This window comes from Drosophila santomea, chromosome X (assembly GCF_016746245.2).
Source record: "Drosophila santomea strain STO CAGO 1482 chromosome X, Prin_Dsan_1.1, whole genome shotgun sequence".
Lineage (NCBI taxonomy): Eukaryota > Metazoa > Arthropoda > Insecta > Diptera > Drosophilidae > Drosophila > Drosophila santomea.
Window position 1 is genome coordinate 12184441 of NC_053021.2, and position 22645 is coordinate 12207085.

The following is a 22645-nucleotide window of genomic DNA, read 5'->3' on the forward strand; positions in this document are numbered from 1 at the left end:
ATATATACATATATATTTCGATATTTAAAACTTCATTCGGAAAGAAAAGCAAAAAAACATTAACAATTTTGAGCAAACTCTCGGTGTTTTAAAATTAAGCGCATGCAAAACCACATTACACTAAACAATTAACTAAACCCAGAGTAAACAAAATAATAAGTTAAGCAAACAGACGTAAACCAAAAACAAAAACCTCTTTCACTTTCGTGTCTTTGACTTAAAACCAAAAAAACTAAAGCGACAAAATAAGCAGAAAAAAAACTTAAAAACAAAAACAAAAAATATTAAGCATATTTTTAAAATGTAATTTAGCACAAAACCAAAACAAGACAAAAACGAAAACGAAAAAAAAAAAAAAAAACTAAAACAAAAACAAAGCGAAAACGCAAAAAAGAAAACACAATTTTTAAACTACCAACGTATTGATGTGTATTTGATAACAAAATCAAAATTGTAATGAATTGAACAGAACATAAATGGAAAACCAAAACAATTTGAAATGAAACTAATCAAATTAAACAAACCATTTTTTTCACATCTCTCAGATATTTCGAATCTTACGTTTTTCGGTTTCGAATTCAAATCTTGCGTTGAGAACGATTATGAAGGAACACTTTTACAAAACTACGAAATGCAATGCCTGCCAAAGAATTAATGTTTTTAATGCGAAATGCAAAGGGAAACGATAAACAAATATTACTTATATGCAACCAAAAACCAACAACAACAAAAGTTCAATAAAGCCGTTCCAATAAAATGAAACCACGTAAAAACTGAGAACAAAAAAAAACAAGCAACAAAAATCAAACTTGTTCGGAGATCTTTTGCGTTTCCTTATACAAAGACATTTACGATGACTAGAAACCAAAAAAAAAACAAAACAAAACATAAAAATAAAAAATCAAAATGAAAACTACTGAAACACGAACATTTTTTTTTTTGCCACTCAATTAATGAATGCAAAAATTAAATGTGAAAATCAAGAAAAACTATTTGTCGTGTACAAGTAAACTTATTTGTATTCCACTAGTAAAGTGACATGTTTATTGGTTTTATTTTGAAACAAAACAAAACACCACCATTTTTATGCATTACATTATAAAAAGAAACAACAAGCAAATAAAATACATTAAAAAAAAGCAATATCCGTTTTATTTAAAACAGAGTTGGGAACATTGTGTGAATATGGAATAGTATGGTGAATAGTATAAAATATAGCATAGAATACAATATACAACATAAAATGCTTAATTGCACAATTTCAAATTTGAGCGCGCACTTAGCCAGGGCTGCCAGATGTGTTTAGTTGCGTGAAAGCTCTTGATTGCATTGGAAGTAGAAATACTATACACTTTCTGGTGAAAGCTCTTGATTGCATTGGAAGTAGAAATACTATAAGCTTTCTGGTGAAAGCTCTTAATTGCATTGGAAGTAGAAATACTATAAGCTTTCTGGTGAAAGCTCTTAATTGCATTGGAAGTAGAAATACTATAAGCTTTCTGGTTCGTGTCTTCGCTTACGGCGTGAAACGTCAGCTTAACGCCGGCACAGTTATAAGCCCAAACGCCTGTGGTCTGGTCACACTGCGCATTGGCTATGAATTTTTAGTCGCAAAAAAAATTCGCACCGAACGCAAGCTTTTTCGCCAACTTTATTTATTTCGCCCTCCGCAGTATTATTGTTGTAGCCACCGTTTGCTGTGGTTGTTGTTTGCATTTCTTTTTTGTTTTTACAGTGTTTTACCATCAAGTGCGTTGTGTAGTTAAAAGACAAACAACACTAGACACCTAGCCACCTATAATAGACACAGAGATTGTGAATTTACACAGCGTGTGCTCAAGTTCGAGTTCGAATCGGCCAGCCATCGCGAAGTTTCCGAAAGAGGCTCGTTTTCGAATCGCAAGCCGGAGGATCCGCGAATCCGCAACTACGCGAATCCGCAGGACATCGAAATCGAAATCGTAATCGAAATCGAAATCGCCGGGATATGCAGAGCTACGCGGATGCCCTGAGTGCCAAGGGCTATCGCAGCTTCGGATTCGACACGGACATGGAGATGGACATGGACATGGGCTGCACCACGATGCGGCGCATCGAGAAGCGCAAAGGCGGTGAGTGCGACACTTAGGGGCGTGGCAGCTGAAGGGGGAGGGGGAGTGTGCGTGCGGGCACAGAGGCGTGCAAAAGGGGGGTTAAGTAAACTGAGAGGGCTTCTCTTAAGTTGTAAGTAATTAAGTAATTAAGTTTGTCTGTCTTTTAACTGTCCATTTACCACTTTTAGCCCTAGATTTTTATCTAAAATTTCGCTAGCTAAACGCAGCTTTAGTTCAAAACGAACAATGGAGAACTGCGGATATATCACTTTGCATTTTGCATTTGGTTCGTGAGTATTGCAAACTCATCTGCATATTTATTGCACTTTTGTGCAATTTCATTTGCGGAATTCGATGAACATTTGACTGCATGCTGTGGCTATTGCGTAGAATTAAACAATTCGATTGGTATTAAAAGCAACCAATTTTCGCCATTCTGAATTTGCATTTATTTTGCCATTACAAACGATTAACGAAAACAGTGGCGCAGCGGTCATGTTTTTTAAGGGGTTTATTTCCACAACAGTTGATGTTTTTATACGCATTCTAGTTTCTGTTTTATCTTTTACTTCTTACTATGCATCAGTTTCTGAACTGATGATACAAACTTATGCACTTTGCATTTATTTAATGGGAGGTCTTCTGACCCCCGGCCACGCCGCTCTCCCCGTGCGCCCCTGCGTACGTGTGGGCGAAATGTGTGCTCATGTGTGGGTGGGTGTGTCGGATGCATTGACTTTTGCGCCTTCGTTCACTTCGCTTACTGGTCATCGCCGTGAAATATTTCCACTTCCATGTCGAAAGAAGCTTACCTACTCATACACACTTGCATACATACACAGTGCATGCGTGTGTGTGTGCTGGTTCTGGGTGTGTGTGTGTGTGATCGTAATGACGTGCAATTATTTTAATCAGTCGGCAAGAAAAAGGCGTGCTGGTAACTGTGCATAAATTATCTGGCTAAAGTACACTACTTATACTACTTACACTACAGTTTGTCCATTGATGGCGATGATAATGTTGATGTTGATGATAATGTTCATGTCCATGTGGATGATGATGATGATGATGGAGGTTCCTTTGCTGTCCTTCAATTATCTCCGCCTTTCTTTTCCCTTTTGCACACAGTTGCATGCCATGCTGTATACATATGTGTGTGTGTGTTGGTTGGTGGTCCACAGATGACGTCATTCCAGTTTCGATTTTCTGCCTTCTGTTGGGTCAAAAAGTTCTCGGCCAAGAAAAGTTGGTAATAAATCTTAGTGAATGGCATGAATCACTGGTTTCTCCATAGATACAAACAAATTGCATTCATTCCATTTCCTAATTGATGCACATATTTACTTTTTCTTGCAATACAGCTTCGTTTTATCATGACAAACAAAGTCTTTCAGAAATAAAAGGGTATTTAAGAAAGTTCAACTGAAAACAGGCATCTTGCTTAGCCCAGTAAAGTAAATTATCATATTCAAAGTAAAATCCTATGCAAATTAACGCCCTCGTGTATGCAACACTTTTCCAAAGAGGACACTTCTTATGGAACTTTTAATCCTATTTTCTGTAATTTACAAAAATTGCTCAACTTTTCTTTAATTTTATCAAATATTCCACTTACTTTTTCATGAGCAAAGTACATTTATCCCACATTCTCGTGTCTAATGCCATGTTTTTCGTTGTTTCCGTGTTTGCATACGTTCGATGTGGCTTTTTACACGTTTTTTTAGACAGTGTAAGTGCTGCATTTTTTTTTACAAACTTTCCGCTTGTTCGGCTCGGTTCGCATTTAGACGTTTTTGTTGATGCAGCAAACAAACGCAATGGGCAAAACCAACAGCAAATACGAAGCCATTTAGAAAATTGGTTAAACATGAGGCGAGCTCATGCCGACGGCAGGCAAAGGGGCACAGAGAGGCACATTTATATTTATGGGCCACACTGTATGTGGCCCAATTAGCCGCTTCTATTTGCACTGACTCATCGCTAGAAGGTTCGCAGCAGCGAAAATAAAGGTGCTCTGTCCGCTCTGATGATCCACCCAAAACCTCCGAGGAAAAAAGAGACCAAGACCCAGAAAGCCAGGAAGCCAACTCCATTTGAATTGAGCAGTCCAATACAATGCCTTTAATCTAATCTAGTGCATGGCAGGGCGGGTTTACTGTTTGTCCAGCCAAATTTATGGATGCCTCGAACACCACGTGGCCATTCAGTGGGTATTTCCATTAGCTAGGGTATTTATTAACCAAAAAAAATATATATTACAAAAGTCTTATGATTAAATAAATGGTATTCAACTATAAAAATCATCAGGCCAAAGTATACGTAATATTAATGATAATAGTTATAAAATGTACCTAATGATCTTTAGTAACGTTTCTTTGCGGAAAAAAATTAAAAAAGAAATTACTCCATACCAGCCAAAAAATATTTTAAGAAACAGTAAATTCCTTTTCTTTTTTCTTCTTCTCAACATTTCCACTTCTTGTTTATGTTCATGTTCGTCTGTTATCAGCACCTCAGATATTCCAGCTACTACACAGTAAAAAATGATAAGCATTTTGTATATTTAATTCGAACCTATTGTAACTAATCATATATCAAATTGTAAAGAGCTAATCTTGTTTGTGGACTTGGCTTTTATCATTGATATATGTATGTACAATGTATAAACTGATTGTGATGGAAATATGCAACAAACTTTGTACATATGAGTACGCGGAATTACTCCTCTTATCGGTCTATAAATACACTTGGTGAATAACAACATCTAAATTTGAGTGCGATTCGCATTTAAACACACATACCTACAAACAATATGTGAAGCGTTCACGATTCGTGGGAATCGGTACCAGGTCTATTGTCTATTATCTACTATCTGCCCATCTAGTGCTCATATATCCCATGCTAATACTTATATCATCATCCACTCAATTGGGGCAGTCATTTGGTTGACATGTGTTCAATCATCGCGGAAAACTGAGGAACCGAATGGCAAAAGACGCGATCCATTCGCATAAGTATCTCTTTCTTCAGATATAGTACAATGCACCTTATTAGGCTCTAAAATGAGTTTAAGCTCTTTGAAAAGCCATAACATGTAATAAACATATTAATTAATATATTAAATTATCCTTTGCTTCACATAAAGCTTACCTGGCGCTATAGTGTTGGCCAGCACTGTGCCCACGACAGCTGGCTGCTGTCCATCGTAGACATAGGTCAGGGTTTTCCAATTAGAAACAAATAATAACAAAAAGGCGAGCGGCGGCGGCAAAAAAGAAAACAATACTGCCATTTCCCACCCGATTTTCCCCTACCCCTTTGAATACAATCAACGTACATATACTGTATATACTACCTGTACTGTTTAAGCCCCTAAATGATTTATTTGAGGTGCTCTCTTTTCGCTTTTCCTACGCTCAGTTTTCTCTTTTCCGACTGGCTTTTCTCTTACATTTCCGACGGCCGAAATCAAGACTAAATGCAGATAGTCATGCCAAATAAGACTGTTTATATTCATAGCTTATTATAACATATTGTACATACAAGTGGCAGATTTTCCAATCAATCCCGACAAAAACTGAGTGCAAAAACCAGAGTCAGTTGTCGGCGCGAAGTCGAATCGAGCGGAAAGTCGGAAATATAGTTGCGGCTAAAGTCATTCCTTGGTTGATTTTTCTTTGGACCGATTTTTCCTGGCCGATTTTCCGCATTACGCAAGTCACGGCCGGCCATATTTTCATGTGAAAATCAATAGTTGAGTGGATCTCAGTGGGCACTTTGCCCACAGCAAAAAAAACCAAAATAAATAGAACAGGAAAATCCCAAACGCAGCAATTAATAAGTTCGCAATTCGGTCAATAAACACAAAACAAAGAGCGTTGCCAAAAATATAACGAAATAATATGAAATGAGCTTAAGCACAATCGAATAATAAATTGAAACGTACAACAGATAAACAAACTCATACATACATATATGCACGTCTATAAGAATGCCCATCTTTCTGTGCATATGAGTATATATATATAAATATTCATATATATATAGTATATGTGCGACTGTTTGCATATCGCACACTCGGCAAATAAGGCAAATGAACTGAATGACTTGCAGACGTGGCAGAAAGTGCACAATGCCAGGTTAAACAAACCAATTGGCCTATGAAGCTATCAAAACAAGCTAAAAAAAAGAAAGAAAGAAGATACTCTCCATGGCTTATTAACAGCGCAACGCTAACCAATTCCAACCGATACTCCAATTCCGATTCGGATTCCAATTCCAATTCCAATTTTGGCTCCCATCTGGGGGCTATTGATAAGCACTCTTGACACTGACAGGGCGTTAAACAATTCGAGCCGAGCCTCCTAATAGAGGAAAGTTACCAGACCGAAAACACTACAAACAAATGAACAAATTGCAAACCACGAATTGAAGTGGCATGTCAAGGAGGCAGCCTTATCGCATGTAGTTATTACTTGTCGATCCTATCGAAACATCGCCAAAATGGGTCATCAATTTTACGGTCTACATAGCATAATGCAGAAATTATGAATCATTGTCGAGTTAATGACCGGATTTGATAATGATATATGAGTAAATAACTGCTTTAAGTTGTCAAATTAAGAATTCCATATTCATTTTAGAGTGTGGCTAACTATTAGTATAATGGATTTTTGCCAAAGATCACTTTTTCTTATATAGTGACCAAAAAGCTCGATTTTTTGGCCAAAACATTGGAAATAAAGGGCGTAGCAAGGAATGTCATACCTCGCTGAGTTGGTAATTCAATTCCCAACCGAATGGTGTCAATGTTTCCAAATCTTAATTTTTATCACATTTTTGGCTATATTTGATGATGTTATGATGTTTTTATCAAAAATTTCAATATTTACGATTGGTATTTTCGGTATAACTTGGCTGAAAATGGTCAGAAATCGAAAATAATTACAGTTTTGTACTCCTAATTACCAATACTAACCAACCAAATCACTTTTTGACCGACTGTGTTAAAATAATTTTTTGCCATTTTTTCGCATTTTTTGTAAGGGGTACCATCATCAAAATTTGCAAAAAATTGGAACGACATAGAATTTTTTTTTGAAAACACAGTTCGATTGGAAATTTAATTACGAACTCAACGAGGTATGGCATTCCATATTTGGACCACTATTTCGAATGCTGTGATCAAAATACTGATAAAAATATTCTCAAAAAAACGGAAAATCGATTTTCGCCAAAATTTCAATATTTACGATTGGTATTTTCGGTATAACTTGGCTGAAAATGGTCAGAAATCGAAAATAATTACAGTTTTGTACTCCTAATTACCAATACTAACCAACCAAATCACTTTTTGACCGACTGTGTTAAAATAATTTTTTGCCATTTTTTCGCATTTTTTGTAAGGGGTACCATCATCAAAATTTGCAAAAAATTGGAACGACATAGAATTTTTTTTGAAAACACAGTTCGATTGGAAATTTAATTACGAACTCAACGAGGTATGGCATTCCATATTTGGACCACTATTTCGAATGCTGTGATCAAAATACTGATGAAAATATTCTCAAAAAAACGGAAAATCGATTTTCGCCAAAATTTCAATATTTACGATTGGTATTTTCGGTATAACTTGGCTGAAAATGGTCAGAAATCGAAAATAATTACAGTTTTGTACTCCTAATTACCAATACTAACCAACCAAATCACTTTTTGACCGACTGTGTTAAAATAATTTTTTGCCATTTTTTCGCATTTTTTGTAAGGGGTACCATCATCAAAATTTGCAAAAAATTGGAACGACATAGAATTTTTTTTTGAAAACACAGTTCGATTGGAAATTTAATTACGAACTCAACGAGGTATGGCATTCCATATTTGGACCACTATTTCGAATGCTGTGATCAAAATACTGATAATTTTTTATCCCGAAAAACAGAAAAACGATTTTCGCCAAAAATTCAATATTTACGATTGGTAATAATATAATATAGAATATATATATATAATATATAATATAATAATATGTATATTTAAGTATGTATGTGCACTCGGATCAGAGGGCTTTGATCTTGAAACCCCGCCCCCTTTTCGTTCCGCCCATTCAGCGTGGCTATATGCAGTTTGTTTATCCAAAATATTGTTTATAATTAGCCAACGTGGTGGGCTTTCCGAGCTTTCGGCTGTGGCGTTTGCGTTTGCGAGTGCGATATTGCGAGATTGCGAGTGCTAGAAAGCTCCCTCGCAACTTTACCCGATATATAAACTTTGGATCCGCTGGGATCGGGAGAGGTGTGAAACTATATAGAGAGCGAGCGGAGAGCAGAGGAAAACACGGACACGGAGACGGAGACGTAGACAAAGAAAAAAGCGAATGACAGACGCGTAGAAGATGCGCGAATTGCGTCGGACGGAATTCAAACTAAATTAAGTGCAGCCGATCGCGGGCGGACTGTACGAGTATATATCCCAACGATCCGAACCGACAGTTGCCCAAAGACATTGCCCAGAGCAGAATCTCGAGCTGAGCGGCGGCGACACCTGTCACCGGGGGAATTACATAAAAAACAAATAATACAAGCACTCACACAGAAATCAGTAAACACCGGAGAGAAAAAACGAATCGCATCAACACACAGGATTCACATAAGGGATCACCTAGGCGTCCAGGATCACTCTCCATTGGCGAGATGTCGTACCGCGGAATGCTGAGCACCTCGGACGGCTCGCCCGTCGAGCTGCGCGTCCAGGATGTGGACTCCTTTGACGGATCGATGATGTCCCATGCGGCCACCAATGGCAGCAAGGGCAGCGGCAAATCCCTCAACGCCTCCACCTCCATGTCCATGCCCCAAAAGCCGAGTTCCCTGCGCGCGACCCCCAGTTGCTGCCCATGTAAGTGAATGCATCGCCACCACACAGGCCCACTCAAGCCACCCAAGCCACCCAACCACCCAAACCACCCACTGACCTCGCACACTGCGAGAAAACACACCAGCCGAATTGGTAGTTTTGGCCGAGAATGTGCGCACCAATGTCAGTTTATAAAATCAAAGATTTTACATGGATTTATTTGATGGAAATCATCTCATACCTTTTATATGATAACAAATTTAAATGGTTGGTTGTACTTTTTTTTTATATGCATATGTTTTTTTCTATTTCTTTGTCTTTCGCGCTGTCTCTTTTCTCTGCCGCAAAAAGAAAGCAAATGACATTCACTCTCCCACGCACACTGCAAAGCACTCTCACTCGCAGAAAAAACCTGTAGCAATAACTCACACGGTGCGCTACACTTGAAGAAATGCATTCAAAGTTGTTTTCATAAACTATGCTGGAATTTCAATTGATTTATCAATCAAATACTAATGCTTGGCGTCAAACTGCATACACTTACGAATATTACAGCTTCTTTGAAAAATGTTTAGTTAATTTGCGATTATATGTAACACGGAATTCGTTGCAGTGTGTCGCTAATCCTCTGTCGCTGCGCTGCCCACATCTCTTAAGTCTCAGTTACCCATTTAAAGTATAGGAAAGTTATTGTACCCTGCAAAGGGGTCGTTCAACATCTGCAAGTGTTTTGCTATCACAGCTTAAACAAATGATAGCTCTTAATTTGCTTAGATAAAAATGCAAGCTTTTATATATCTTTAAGCAACCATTTTAATGAATTTAAGAAATGTGCTTAAAGATAATAAATGAATTAAATTGTGACAAGCAAGCTTTGTAGGATTTATTCCTGCGCTTTGTGCCATAATAATTAGCTTTTTAATTAAGGTAATTTCCCGAATTAAATCTGCGTGTTTATTTCTTTGATGATTAGGGATCATTGTTGTTGTTTGTGACCTTGAAGTGTATTCCAGCTTCGGATCGTTTTAATCAGTCTTCTCATCTTGTTTGTTGTTTGTTGAATGCGTGTTTTGATTTCGCCAGTATTTTTGCTATACACCCCACTCCCTCCCTCTAGCTTTTTTACACTGAAAAAAACAGCATAAAATTTATATTTTAAATATATAAAAGAATACAATTAGATATTGTAATCTTAACCCAAGATCCAAATGATCTTTAATATCAGTTAATAATCAAGAATTTTTCTTATGCAAAGCTAAACCTGTAAATCTTTTTTTGTAGTGCACTTTTTGTTTTGAAAACTTTGTTGCTCTCCAATTTGTAATCGCCAATCAATTCCGTTTGGTTGTTTTTCTCGGGAGTCAATGTTTTAGTTCCTTTTTTTTTGTATTATTTATTATTTATTTGTGCGCCCAAAGATGATGCGCCTCTGCTGCAGTCGCAGTCGCAGTCGCCGCCGCTGCCGACGTCGACGTCGGTAGATCTCGGCCTGGAATTTTTCGATCTTCGACGTTTTCCAATTTCATTCAGGCGACAACTCTCGACCAGGTTACTTCACAACGCCCTGTCCGCGAACCTCCGATTTCCCGGGTTTTCTCTGCATTTTCCTCGCACTCTGCCACTGCCATGAACTTCAATCGCATGGATACCGCCCATCGGTTGCGCGTAGATGTTCGACTTTATGGGGGACCGATGGGAAATCAGCTAAACGACACAAGCACCGCCTACGCCGCCACGCCCACCGTCTCGTCAGACGATCTCAGTAGGTTCTGCACCATATGGGATCCATATATCTGATGCCAACCTTTAAGCCATTAATTTACCTTAATTAAATTAATTAAATCCCTATATATTATTGTTATTTGATTTTATTTGGTTTTTTCAGGTGATCTTACCGATTCCCCGGTGGATGAGAAGGCCGAAGCTGATGTGGAGGTGACCAACGAGATCTCGGCGCCATATGAAGTGCCCCAATTTCCCATTGAACAGATCGAGAAGAAGCTGCAAATCCAGCGCCATCTTAATGAAAAGTGAGTGTTGAATACCTATATACCATATCATTAAAGATGATTTTAAATCGAATGAAATTAAAAGGCCATTTAGCTTTGAGCGATTATATTTTTCATTTGTTGGATTGTGAGAAAGATTAGGATTATTTTTGTCTTATCAGCAAAACTTTTGTGATTTGCCATTGGAAACGAAAACATAATACAGTTTAATCAGTTATTAATAGGATTTACAACCTGTCTTACGTGCTTCATTTGCAAGATCATAAAGGGATTTAAATATAAACAGTACATTTGCAAAATGTAAGTATTCAGAAAATATAGAAAGGAAATTGTAAAATAAGTATGTACTTTCTGCAATTTCAAATTAAGAAAGGTTTATTTCGGTATTGTGCAGTTTAATCATTTGTAATCCCCATTATTCGGTTCTAGTCATCAGATCCGAACCTAAATCGGTGCTGCTTCGCTTCGGATTTGATTACTTTAGATGCAAAGCAGACAGAACACGGCGAGTTCACAGATCTCGTGATTGAGCCCTTGCCATCAGTCCGTCTATATTAAGACTAGATTTTGTTCAAGGCTAAAATTCGGATCCATTTCATTCGATCGCTCTGATGAAACAAACAAAGAGATATCAAATCAGACAAAGAAATATTAAATCAGACAAAAACAAAAACAAGTCTTATCTGGCAACAGTCGCAAGTATGCTTACATCTCAAAATAATTACCGAATGTATTGAAATATTTTAAAAATTCTAAAATATTTTAAAGTATTATAAGACTTCAATGCATTTCAGTCTGCTTGCATTTCAATCATGAGCAGTTTCTATAGCCGCCTAATGAGGCAGCCACAAGGTGTAGACGTTGCAATTATCAGTGTGCCAGGTGGGCGGTGGATGTACATACATTCCCGGGTAATCCAAAGTGGGTTTATGTCTGCGCCAGAGTCCGGATTTTGGTTTTGGTTTTTCTTTTTTGGCCAGGGAAAGCGTCGACCGATGCAGAACACGTTTTGATTTTGAATGGAACTGCATTAGGCAGCCACGACGGAGGTGACGGACTTTCCCCCATGCCACCTAAAAATCGAGCTGGCGCTGGTGATGATGATGGTGGTGGTGGTGGCGCTGAGGCTTATGGCGTAATGAACCACCACCAACACCGCGGCCAGGAGAACCACTGCAAGCAGCGGTTGAGTTCTGGCGCGGATGCCGTCACTTTCAGTACGCTCCGATCCAATAAACGGGCAGCTCAACGGCGCGAAACGCGGCCCAAAGTTTGCCGTTTTCCGTTTGCCGTTTGCCACCTGGAAACAGCCACTGCACTGTGCCACACTACACTACACTACACCTGTGCGACCTCCGCTGACATTGAGCCCTCCTAATAGGCAAAAACCCACCCATCGAACTGCCATCTAGCCCACCCACTGTCCCACTAAAATCCACCATCATTGTTCTTCGTGTCGCACGCCAGGCGTCGCTCAACCAAAAAAGAAAAAAAAAATAGGAGGAGAAGAAACCCAGAAGCGGCGTTGGCCAAAACTTTCCAACTCGCACGGACACTTCAAGTTCTTTTTTTTTTTTGGGCATAAAGCTAGAATCGCGACAAGTTTGGCACGCCAGTTAAGAAAGTAGAGGGGAAATCCCCAAGTGACGGGTTTTTTATATATATAGCTAAAGATGTTGCCGAGGCATTATCCGCCCATCTAGTGATATTGAAACTTTGTCTTGGTTTTAAGTTCCGGAGAGTTGTTTTTGGAATGTATACCCTTTAAAGTTTACAAGCAGCAACACTTTCTAGACAATTTTTACAGAACTTGAATGATTAGGCTCAGGCACTACAACTTTTCAATCAAAGAGCTCAGTTAATTTTTAAAAAAAACACTTTTTTGTAGATGTTGTACAAGTTGTAGAACCACAGAGTAAAACTGGTTTGTTTAAGGGATCTTAAGAAACTAATGAATTAAGGTACAGCAAACTACAGCAAATGGTTCTTCAATTGCTGGAATTTATTAGCCAAACAAAAGACAATCGAAACATAGATATTTAGTTTATTTACCAAGACACGCAACTTGTGGCAACTTTGGATTCGTTTTTTTGGGGTTGCAAGAGCCATCTTAAATAGCGTGCTGGATTGCAAATTAGCGACAATCGGTAGCTTTGCATTGCCATAAATCAACTGGTCAATCGATCATTACCCTATCTCCATCGCCACATTGCCACATCGCCATCAAAGTGAGGAGAGCCGAGGCGAGGCGACCAGCTGCTCCATTGGTCGGTGGTCACTAGTCCAGGCAGGATGTCCTTCGCGGATGACAGCTATAGCTTTGGTCGCTGCTACGAGTATCAGCCCGACGATTGCAAATGGTCAGCCTAGCAGAAGATCCTTATATATTGCATACAAGTAGTGCCCAAAATCCTTAACATATTGTTGTAAGATCTAATGAAATCTATGTATTGGGGCTAATTTCACAATTTTGTTAAACGGAAGGTCATTGATTTTTTCATCACATTTGATTGTGTTATCGCACCATAATAATAATCATATTTGTGTCAATTTTTTTAGGCAGGCTACAGGACCTAGACCCGTGGCCACAACCACCGTGCTGGCCACGCACAGGGAATCATCCAGCAGCACCGAGGGCCGCGAGTCTGCCGTTGATATGGAGAGAAACGATGCGGACATCAACTTTCAGCGGGTGTCCATATCGGGTGAGGACACCAGTGGCGTTCCCCTCGAGGATCTGGAGCGGGCCTCGACCCTGCTGATCGAGGCACTGCGTCTGCGCAGCCACTACATGGCCATGTCGGATCAATCGTTTCCCTCGACCACGGCGCGTTTTCTCAAGACGGTGAAGCTCAAGGATCGCATCAACAATCTGCCCGTCAAGGAGGTATCGGGTGAGTTCTTGTATTCCATCCATCCAAAATTTCCCATTTCCGACGGAAGTGTGCAAAGTGCTAGTTCCCGATCTGCCCTCTTCAACTTTTTTATCCTAATGTATGGAATGGGTCGATTTGTGGCCCAACATTTGTATTTAATTTGTGTATTTAATTAGAATAAAATCGACCCAGCCAATCGCAAATGTGTAAATATGTATGAAAATGCAATAGTATACAATTGTCCCCGAGTGTTGTGATGCACCCAATTATAAATATTATTTCTACATAGCAATTAATTCACTTGCGAGTGAGTAACGATGTATAATACAAGTTGGTATTAGCGTGTGTTTTGTGTAAACTGTACGCGCCGGCGTTGCCACCTCATTTAATTGCAGAGGCTAGCTCGTGTGTCCGTCTCTTTCTCGCCTCCGCCTTAGCAGCCTTAGCCGCCTCGCTCGAGTCTCGTTCCGTTTCGTTATCATGTACTCCTATTTTATTTAGAGCCTTTAACGAGCTACTGTTTTCCAGTTGCCGATCTATGTTACATACTATTGTATATGTTTGAGCCTTTTTAGACCCTTTTTTTTATTTCCATTTGATTTTTTATCGACTATTTATTTCTCTTCTCGTATTTTTCATTATTTCTTATAGACATCATTCGCAAAATGAGTGTAACGAACATACAAGGTAATTCGTGTGCACACCTGATTTTCCTCCCTTCCCGCTTCCTTCCTAGCCAACTTTTCCACCGCATTCGATTTGAGTACAACAAGAACCACTCCTACTCCTAACTTTATGCCTGAAATTTGATTTCCGTTGAGCACTGCTCTATCTTGTTTTGTGTAATTCTTGGTCCCCTTTACGCTCCTAACCTCAAAGTAGAGATTCAAACGCTGCTTTCAACGCAGACAGTGTGGCCAGCTATCGCTTTTGCAGTGTGACTGACGCATAATAATTTATAAGATTAATTGCTTGATCCAATTTTGAACAATCGTTCAAAAGTTTCAAAGTTGGCCACTCTAGCCTGCAGTTGTCTCTCTCTTGATGCAATAAACACCATGTTGGTCACACTAATCTCCAGCTATTTCGGCCGCTTTACAAAACTGCTTGGTAGATACACGTTGCAGAATCCAACGTTCTGTCAACCACTCGCATGTATGTTATCATTGACCGTTTATTTTTGAATTTCCACAGTGTTTTTGCATATGTTACTTGTATTTGTTTGCTTTTAGTTTGCTTCCCTGTTTGTGTGTTCTATATTTTTGCTAACCACAAAAGAACAACAAAAACACGCCCCAAGCTAAAATCGTACACGCTACAGCAGCCTAAACTCTCACCGTTCGTCACTCACTTTTTGGTCCTTTGAAAGGGAAAAGCCTTGTACAAAAGGAAAGACTCAGCTACTACACCTTGAAAGCTTTTGCAGAACAAGTTTTGGTAGCGCTTTAAATTGATAGGGAGTATTTTAACAACACAAATTGTAATTTAAAAAACTTAAAAGCGAATTTTAAGCTATAATATTTAAGAAGACAAGAGTACAATAGGTGTACTGATTTTGGAGGTCCACTCTATAGCACGTTATAGACACCGATACTTACTGACCATAACACTCGCACACACACCTGAGTGTAGAGTGTAGTTTTTGCCACTAACTGTACCAATTACCATTGCTGTTGCGAACGCCTCCACAACTAAACCGATTTATATTTTTCAATTTGAATTCACCACAAACACACTCGTCCTAAATCGCTTCGAAACGATTAAGAACCTACAGACGTCCATTTGAGACACTCGCATATGAAGGTAACCAACCCGTGGAACGTGGAGTTTCCCAAAGATGAAAACTTTAGGATCAAGCCCCTCAACGGAGTGTTTCACATTTACGAGAATGATGTGAGTATATAGCTATACATGCGCATAAGAATCCTTACAAAATCATTATATTACAGGACGAGAGCAGTGAGATCAAATACGAATATCCAGATATGAGTCAATTCGTGAACGACATGCAGGTCATGTGCAACATGATTGCCGATGGGCCATTGTAAGTATTTACAGCAATGGAATAAAATAAATAAAGTTCTATAAATAATGTCAAACGATCGACTCCAATAGGAAATCCTTCTGCTATCGTCGTCTCTGCTATCTGTCGTCCAAGTATCAGATGCACGTGCTCCTCAACGAGCTGCGGGAGCTGGCTGCCCAGAAGGCGGTGCCGCATCGCGATTTCTACAACACCCGCAAGGTGGACACTCACATCCATGCCGCGTCCTGCATGAACCAGAAGCATCTGCTGCGCTTCATCAAGAAGACGCTGAAGAACAACGCCAACGAGGTGGTCACCGTCACCAATGGCCAGCAGATGACCCTGGCCCAGGTGTTCCAGTCGATGAACCTGACCACTTACGATCTGACCGTCGACATGCTGGACGTCCATGCCGATCGCAACACCTTCCATCGCTTCGACAAGTTCAACTCCAAGTACAATCCCATTGGGGAGTCGCGACTCCGGGAGGTGTTCCTCAAGACGGACAACTATCTGAATGGCAAATACTTTGCACAGATCATAAAGGTGGTTATTCATTCACAACTCGAGTAGAGTCATAAACTAATACTTGCTTATTGTTACATATTCTTGCCAGGAAGTGGCCTTCGATCTGGAGGAGTCCAAGTACCAGAATGCCGAGCTGCGTCTCTCCATCTATGGCAAATCGCCGGATGAGTGGTACAAGCTGGCCAAGTGGGCCATCGACAATGATGTGTACAGCTCGAACATTCGCTGGCTGATCCAGATACCCCGTCTCTTCGACATCTTCAAGTCGAACAAGATGATGAAGTCATTCCAGGAGATCCTGAACAATATATTCCTGCCGCTCTTCGAGGCGACAGCCAGACCCAGTAAGCATCCCGAGTTGCATCGCTTTCTGCAGTATGTGATCGGGTTCGATTCGGTGGACGATGAGTCCAAGCCGGAGAATCCGCTCTTCGACAACGATGTGCCCCGACCGGAGGAGTGGACATACGAGGAGAATCCGCCCTATGCCTACTACATCTACTATATGTACGCCAACATGACGGTGCTGAACAAGTTTAGACAGTGAGTAGAAGTATATGAATAGAAATATTTATGATTATTTATTAACCCTTGGTCACCTTTGCCATTTCAGATCGCGCAACATGAACACCTTTGTGCTGCGACCCCATTGCGGCGAGGCTGGACCCGTGCAGCATCTGGTTTGCGGCTTCCTCATGGCCGAGAACATCTCCCACGGCCTCCTGCTCCGCAAGGTGCCGGTGCTGCAGTATCTGTATTATCTAACCCAGATCGGCATTGCCATGTCGCCGCTGTCGAACAACTCGCTGTTCCTCAACTACCATCGCAATCCGTTGCCGGAGTATTTGGCCCGTGGCCTCATCATTTCCCTCTCCACGGATGATCCCTTGCAATTCCACTTCACCAAGGTGGGTCACCATTTAAATATGTTTTCATTTTTAGCATTTCATTTGAACATCCCTGCTCCTTTTACAGGAACCCCTCATGGAGGAGTACAGCATTGCGGCCCAGGTGTGGAAGCTCAGCTCATGCGACATGTGCGAGCTGGCCAGGAACAGTGTGATGATGAGTGGATTTCCACATGCCGTGAGTTCGCAGCTTGCATTTGTTATGACCAGGACAACTGATTTCCATTCCCATTTCACCAACAGATCAAACAGCAGTGGCTGGGACCCATCTACTATGAGGACGGTATCATGGGCAACGACATCACGCGCACCAATGTGCCAGAGATCCGGGTGGCCTATCGCTATGAGACCCTGCTGGACGAGCTGTCCAACATCTTCAAGGTGAACCAGACCTGCTCCGTCCCAGACCTAAACGCCTCATAGTCTGGCAGATGGTCCGTGTGGTACATCTGCTCCATCGCGTTGTTGTGGCTTCCTATGCTAACTTAATGCAAATTACGCAGATATATACGCTAGTTATATACATAATTTAAATGTTTCTGTACTAACCAAATTGTAAACGCGGCAGACCAAAACCTTTAAATATACAAAACTTGTACACGCAACTTTCTCATTCAATCAATTTCTCATTAAAATTAATCATAAAGGTTAGTAATACATGCGGTATAAGTATATATATCGAGCAATGTGTTTTTTAAAAAGTAATAAAAGTGGATCGAAAAAAAAACATTAAAAATATTAATGTTCAAAATTAAATTTTTTAAAATATAGTAGTACTTTTTAAAATCTTACTTTAAATGGGTTGAAATCAGTGTAAGCTAAAAAATATGCCTTCGAACACTTTTAAAGAAACGTAAGAGTCATTTAAAATATTAAATCTACATTTTTAAACAATAACGCTGCAAAACTTTTTAAAAATTTTAAAATATTTGATATTTTAGGGTGACCCTTTTGAGCTGCGCTTTCTCCCACTGAGCTGCGGTATATTTTGTGGTATATTTGATTGCTTGCCGGATGGTATATTATAAACGTAACCCGCGGCGGTCACACTTCACTGTACGAATTTTTTTGATTTTCCAATGCAGGCGCACAAAGAAAATGCAGAAAAGCTGATAGAATAAAGGAAAAGTCAACTGACTGATTGCCAACCAGCCGCGCACAGTAAGCTGTGGTCTTTTCCGACCGGAAAAAGCGAGCAAATCGTTGATTTCGGGGCGGCGTCCCCCCCGCAGAGCGAGACAGCAAGTGTGGCGAGGGAGTAGGAGAGACGGAAGAAGAAGACGAGAAGGAGGAGCAGGATCTGGATGATAAATATATATATTAGAAAATATAACAAAAGACAGAATGACCACACAGCGGACGCAGACGCAGGCAAGGAATCCGGGCAATTCCGATTCCGACTATGAGACACTGATGCAGCGGCTTCACATCGGCGGTGGTGGTGGTGGTGTTGGTGTAGGAGGAGGGGGCGGCAACGGTGGCCCTGGAGACGGGGGCGTGGCCATGCGAGGCTACCAGCGCTCACCGGGCGCCATCGAGAACTACCTGCAGGAAAGTCAGCAGCAGCAGCAGCAGCAGCAACAACAGATGCAGCAAATGCAGCACCTCCATCACAATCAGGACTATAAGCTGTACGAGCGGGGCAACATCATTGCCGCCTCCAAATACGCCACGCCCCGTCCGGTGGAGCAGATACAGCACACGCACAATGGAAGCGCACACATCTATGCACCGACCGCACAGATTCTGGGCCAGCGTATTGCACCGCAGAAGCATTCGCCGGTATACGAGAACCTGGAGTTCTACGGCCAATTCGATTCCAACCACAAGAGGGCACAGCCCCAAAGTCCCGGGAGCAGGCAGAGCGCCATACTGAACGGCTATCTGCTGATGCAGCCCATTCGGGCTGGGCGCTTTGCGCACACGCCGGTGCCAGAGAATCAGGGAGCTGCATCGATGGGAACGGCCAGAGGAGCAGGTGGACCACCACCACCACCGGGACGTTCAGCGGCCCTGGGGCCAACTGGAGATCTGGAGGAGCATGCTGCGCCCATTTACGAGAACATCATTCCACACTCCGGGCAGCGGGCACAGCCACAGGCCTCGCCGGCCACCGCCACCATGTATCAGGAGATGCAGCCCACGTCCAACTCCTCGGGCGGTTCGTCCACTGCCGGTCTGGATCTCAATGCGCTGCTGGCCTCGCCCATGCACCAGCGCAGCATAAGCAGCAATACGGCCAGTGTCAGCTCTTTGGGATCGCCCACCCAACGATATAGGAATCTATCGCTACCCAGCCACCTAAGTCCCGTGCCCACAGCGCAGTCGGTGGCCAAACTGCAGCAGCACACGCCCATCAAGTCGCCCGGTGGCGCCATAAATGTCTCGGTTAATCCCAACTATATAGAGGACATCAATAGCTCCGACTACGTTTGCATGACGGCGAATCTGCACAGGAATACGGCAGCGGGATTGGCCACCGGCAGGGCGGCTGCCACAGGAGCCACTGCCCAGCGAACCGTCCAGGAACCACCAATAATAACGTCATCACTGGCCATGGGAATGGCGACGGCAGCTCCACCAGCCACATCTATTGCACCGGTATCAACGGCGCCATCAGCACCAGCAGCAGCAGCACCACCACCAACATCAACATCCACCGCTTCCTTGAGGGCGACGCCCATTGCGATGACGGCTCCTCTAGCGGTGGCCACATCACCCACTCCCTCGCAGGGCAGCACAGGTAAGCGGATCTCTCCCAAAAATAAGCAATTACTCTTAGTGATGGAATAGGCACTGCATCACCCAGGTGGGGTACATGCTATATACCAAGATCTTAGCCCTAATGATGCAATGGATGGAATTGGTCCAATAAAATGATAATGATATCAAGCTTTCATTTAAATATTGAATACTTTAATGCACGTTGAGGTATTATAGACATGTATTTCGCCTGGCTTGGTATAAAATGCCATAAATATTTGGGTATCTTTGTGTGCTTTCACCTACATGGATACATTCCATCACTGCTCGACCATCCATTCGAAATTGTATTAATCAAAACTAATGAATCCAAATGTTTCCCCCCCACCAAAAAATTCTTGCACGCAGCCGTTAACGCTGCCTTGAAACCCAGGAGAGGTATGATGGGATGGGTTGAGCTTGGTTTCTCCAAGGGGTTGGGTTCCACCAACCGTTCGTGTCATCACTCATCGCTCAATCATAAACCGGTTGGCGGGGCGACAAACTTTGGTCAAACGGTTGCCGCTAACCGGTTTATTTTCAAGTCCTTTACCTGAACCGATTCGAGGAAAACCGAAACCGATTCAAATGCAATATTTTTCATTTCGCCATGATTGAAATTGTGGTTTTATCGTTTAGACAAAAGCTTCTTTTATGTTTGATTAATGGAACTATAATCACGATTTTTGCATATTTATTTTTCATTGTAAAATTTGGTTTACTTCGCGAATTCTTTAGCAGACAAGAAGCCACTCTTTCTTGATTTAATTAATTTCCCATTTCTTGATTTATTTATTTCAATTATGTGCGATCATAACTAATAATCATGGGATTATTCGTGCCAACAATGCGCCCGCATATTTATTTTTGATTTTTCCACGCTGACTAAGCTTTGCTTGGCCAGCCAAATCGATAGCATGACCTAATATATCTGATCTGTAATATCTGCTCAGGTCTCACCAAGAATCTGCTGCCGTACAGCGTCACCCCGCCGCGTCCGGCTGGCCCGACGGAGGCGCAGCGCAAGATCGAGGAGCTCACCCGCCAGCTGGAGGAGGAGATCGAGCAGAGCGAGGAGCACGGCGAATACTTTGGTATGTATGAGCAACGCTTAAGTGCTATTTCTGACTCATAGCAATCGCTTTCAATCACCTAGGCATTTGTCACACCTGCGGTGAGAAGGTGAAGGGTGCCGGGCAGGCTTGTCAGGCGATGGGCAATCTGTATCACACCAATTGCTTCATCTGCTGCTCCTGCGGACGGGCGCTGCGAGGCAAGGCGTTCTACAATGTGCACGGGCGGGTCTATTGTGAGGAGGATTACATGGTGAGCAGATGGTTATAGCTTAGTCAGGACTGCAAAATATTGATGTTCACATGCAAATTTCTTTTGATTTTGTTAAAACACTTTCGTAACTGTGCTGCTTTAATGAGTTTATAATTATTTAATTAATATATTTATGATTATGAATCGTTATTTTTGGTTACTGACACAATTACCCTTTTCATTTGCTTTGTTATGATTTCAATGCCATTAATTAATAATAATAAGAATTCCCTCTTGCAGTACTCGGGCTTCCAGCAGACGGCGGAAAAGTGCGCCATCTGCGGCCACCTGATCATGGAAATGGTTCGTACTGCATTCGTACCATTCGTTGCCATCCCACTCTAAATGGCGCTCTCTCTCTTCCTCTTGCAGATCTTGCAGGCCATGGGCAAGTCGTATCATCCGGGCTGCTTCCGGTGCTGTGTGTGCAATGAGTGCTTAGATGGGGTGCCCTTCACCGTGGACGTGGACCACAAGATCTACTGCGTCAACGATTACCACCGAATGTTTGCGCCCAAGTGCGCCAGCTGCGGCAAAGGTGGGTTTCCAACTTCATTCATAGAATACCTCAATAGTTAAGTCCGCAATTTGCGCAACCGCAGGCATCACACCCGTCGAAGGCACCGACGAAACTGTGCGCGTCGTCTCGATGGACAAGGACTTCCACGTGGACTGCTACATCTGCGAGGAGTGCGGCATGCAGCTGACCGATGAGCCGGACAAACGCTGTTACCCGCTGGACGGGCGCCTGCTCTGCCGCGGCTGCCACCTGCAACGTCTGGCGTTGCAGTCCTCGCCGCACGCCCGTCACCAGGAGCCCGTCTGCGCCTCGTACCAGTATATGGGATGAGCGGCGTGTCCCGACCTTCTACCTTCGACTGAGTGGCGCACAAAACCAGAACAAACTATCGCAATCAACTTATTCCAATTAACAATATTATCTTAAATAGACAGAAGTGAAAACAAATGCATTTATACAAAACGATTGCCAAGTTAGTGGCTTTTTTTTTCATTTTTATGGCAGTGTACTAGGATCTCCAAACGGATCTGTTCGAAGCTATATAATGGATTCCTGAAATCTCCGAAAGTTGGCAGCAATGGTTGGCAAATACTATTTTGATATATTAATGTGTTTTTCATATGTATGTATGCCCTATGGTGTTCCTGAGACCTCTTGAGGTTTCAAAGCAATAGCAACGGTGTCTCAAATTATGCAATAAAATACTTAATACTTCTGATCTGCTAGTCTTATGTGGATATTTTAATGGGTTATTGTGGTATGCAT

At 41.7% G+C, this 22645-nt stretch overlaps 2 protein-coding genes across 14 annotated transcripts; both read left to right on the forward strand.

Moving 5' to 3' along the window:
* Nucleotides 1-1608: 1608 nt before the first annotated feature.
* On the forward strand, nucleotides 1609-17897 carry LOC120456861 (AMP deaminase 2). 12 transcript variants are annotated; one of them, XM_039643945.2, is made up of 11 exons: nucleotides 1609-2111; nucleotides 10831-10975; nucleotides 13514-13848; nucleotides 14482-14517; nucleotides 15596-15723; nucleotides 15780-15874; nucleotides 15946-16402; nucleotides 16473-16927; nucleotides 16998-17292; nucleotides 17360-17470; nucleotides 17536-17897. In XM_039643945.2, the coding sequence occupies exons 1-11, from the start codon at nucleotides 1988-1990 to the stop codon at nucleotides 17713-17715; spliced, it is 2361 nt and encodes a 786-aa protein (XP_039499879.1). In that variant the 5' UTR covers nucleotides 1609-1987; the 3' UTR covers nucleotides 17716-17897. The 12 variants fall into 12 exon arrangements, with proteins under 12 accessions (XP_039499879.1, XP_039499883.1, XP_039499873.1 ...); XM_039643939.2 differs by lacking the exon at nucleotides 1609-2111 and adding an exon at nucleotides 8471-8987; XM_039643940.2 differs by lacking the exon at nucleotides 1609-2111 and adding an exon at nucleotides 8471-8987 and having other exon boundaries at nucleotides 15605-15723.
* Nucleotides 17898-18332: 435 nt separating this feature from the next.
* On the forward strand, nucleotides 18333-22598 carry LOC120456864 (LIM domain-containing protein jub). Of its 2 annotated transcripts, none has more exons than XM_039643953.1 (6): nucleotides 18333-20035; nucleotides 20988-21128; nucleotides 21191-21360; nucleotides 21586-21663; nucleotides 21733-21898; nucleotides 21963-22598. In XM_039643953.1, exons 1-6 carry the CDS (start codon nucleotides 18637-18639, stop codon nucleotides 22208-22210), a joined length of 2202 nt encoding a protein of 733 aa, XP_039499887.1. In that variant the 5' UTR covers nucleotides 18333-18636; the 3' UTR covers nucleotides 22211-22598. The 2 variants fall into 2 exon arrangements, with proteins under 2 accessions (XP_039499887.1, XP_039499888.1); XM_039643954.1 differs by having other exon boundaries at nucleotides 21601-21663.
* The last annotated feature ends 47 nt before the right edge of the window (nucleotides 22599-22645 follow it).

What these genes read in the sequence shown, in the direction of transcription:
- LOC120456864 (XM_039643953.1), top strand. Translation starts at nt 18,637, where the DNA reads ATGACCACACAGCGGACGCAGACGCAGGCAAGGAATCCGGGCAATTCC. An exon ending in GGAGCACGGCGAATACTTTG is followed by an intron (nt 21,129 to 21,190) that starts GTATGTATGAGC and finishes TCAATCACCTAG; the next exon opens with GCATTTGTCACACCTGCGGT. An exon ending in GTGCGCCAGCTGCGGCAAAG is followed by an intron (nt 21,899 to 21,962) that starts GTGGGTTTCCAA and finishes GCGCAACCGCAG; the next exon opens with GCATCACACCCGTCGAAGGC.
- LOC120456861 (XM_039643939.2), top strand. Translation starts at nt 8,783, where the DNA reads ATGTCGTACCGCGGAATGCTGAGCACCTCGGACGGCTCGCCCGTCGAG. An exon ending in GAGTGTAACGAACATACAAG is followed by an intron (nt 14,518 to 15,595) that starts GTAATTCGTGTG and finishes GAAACGATTAAG; the next exon opens with AACCTACAGACGTCCATTTG. An exon ending in TGCAATTCCACTTCACCAAG is followed by an intron (nt 17,293 to 17,359) that starts GTGGGTCACCAT and finishes CTCCTTTTACAG; the next exon opens with GAACCCCTCATGGAGGAGTA.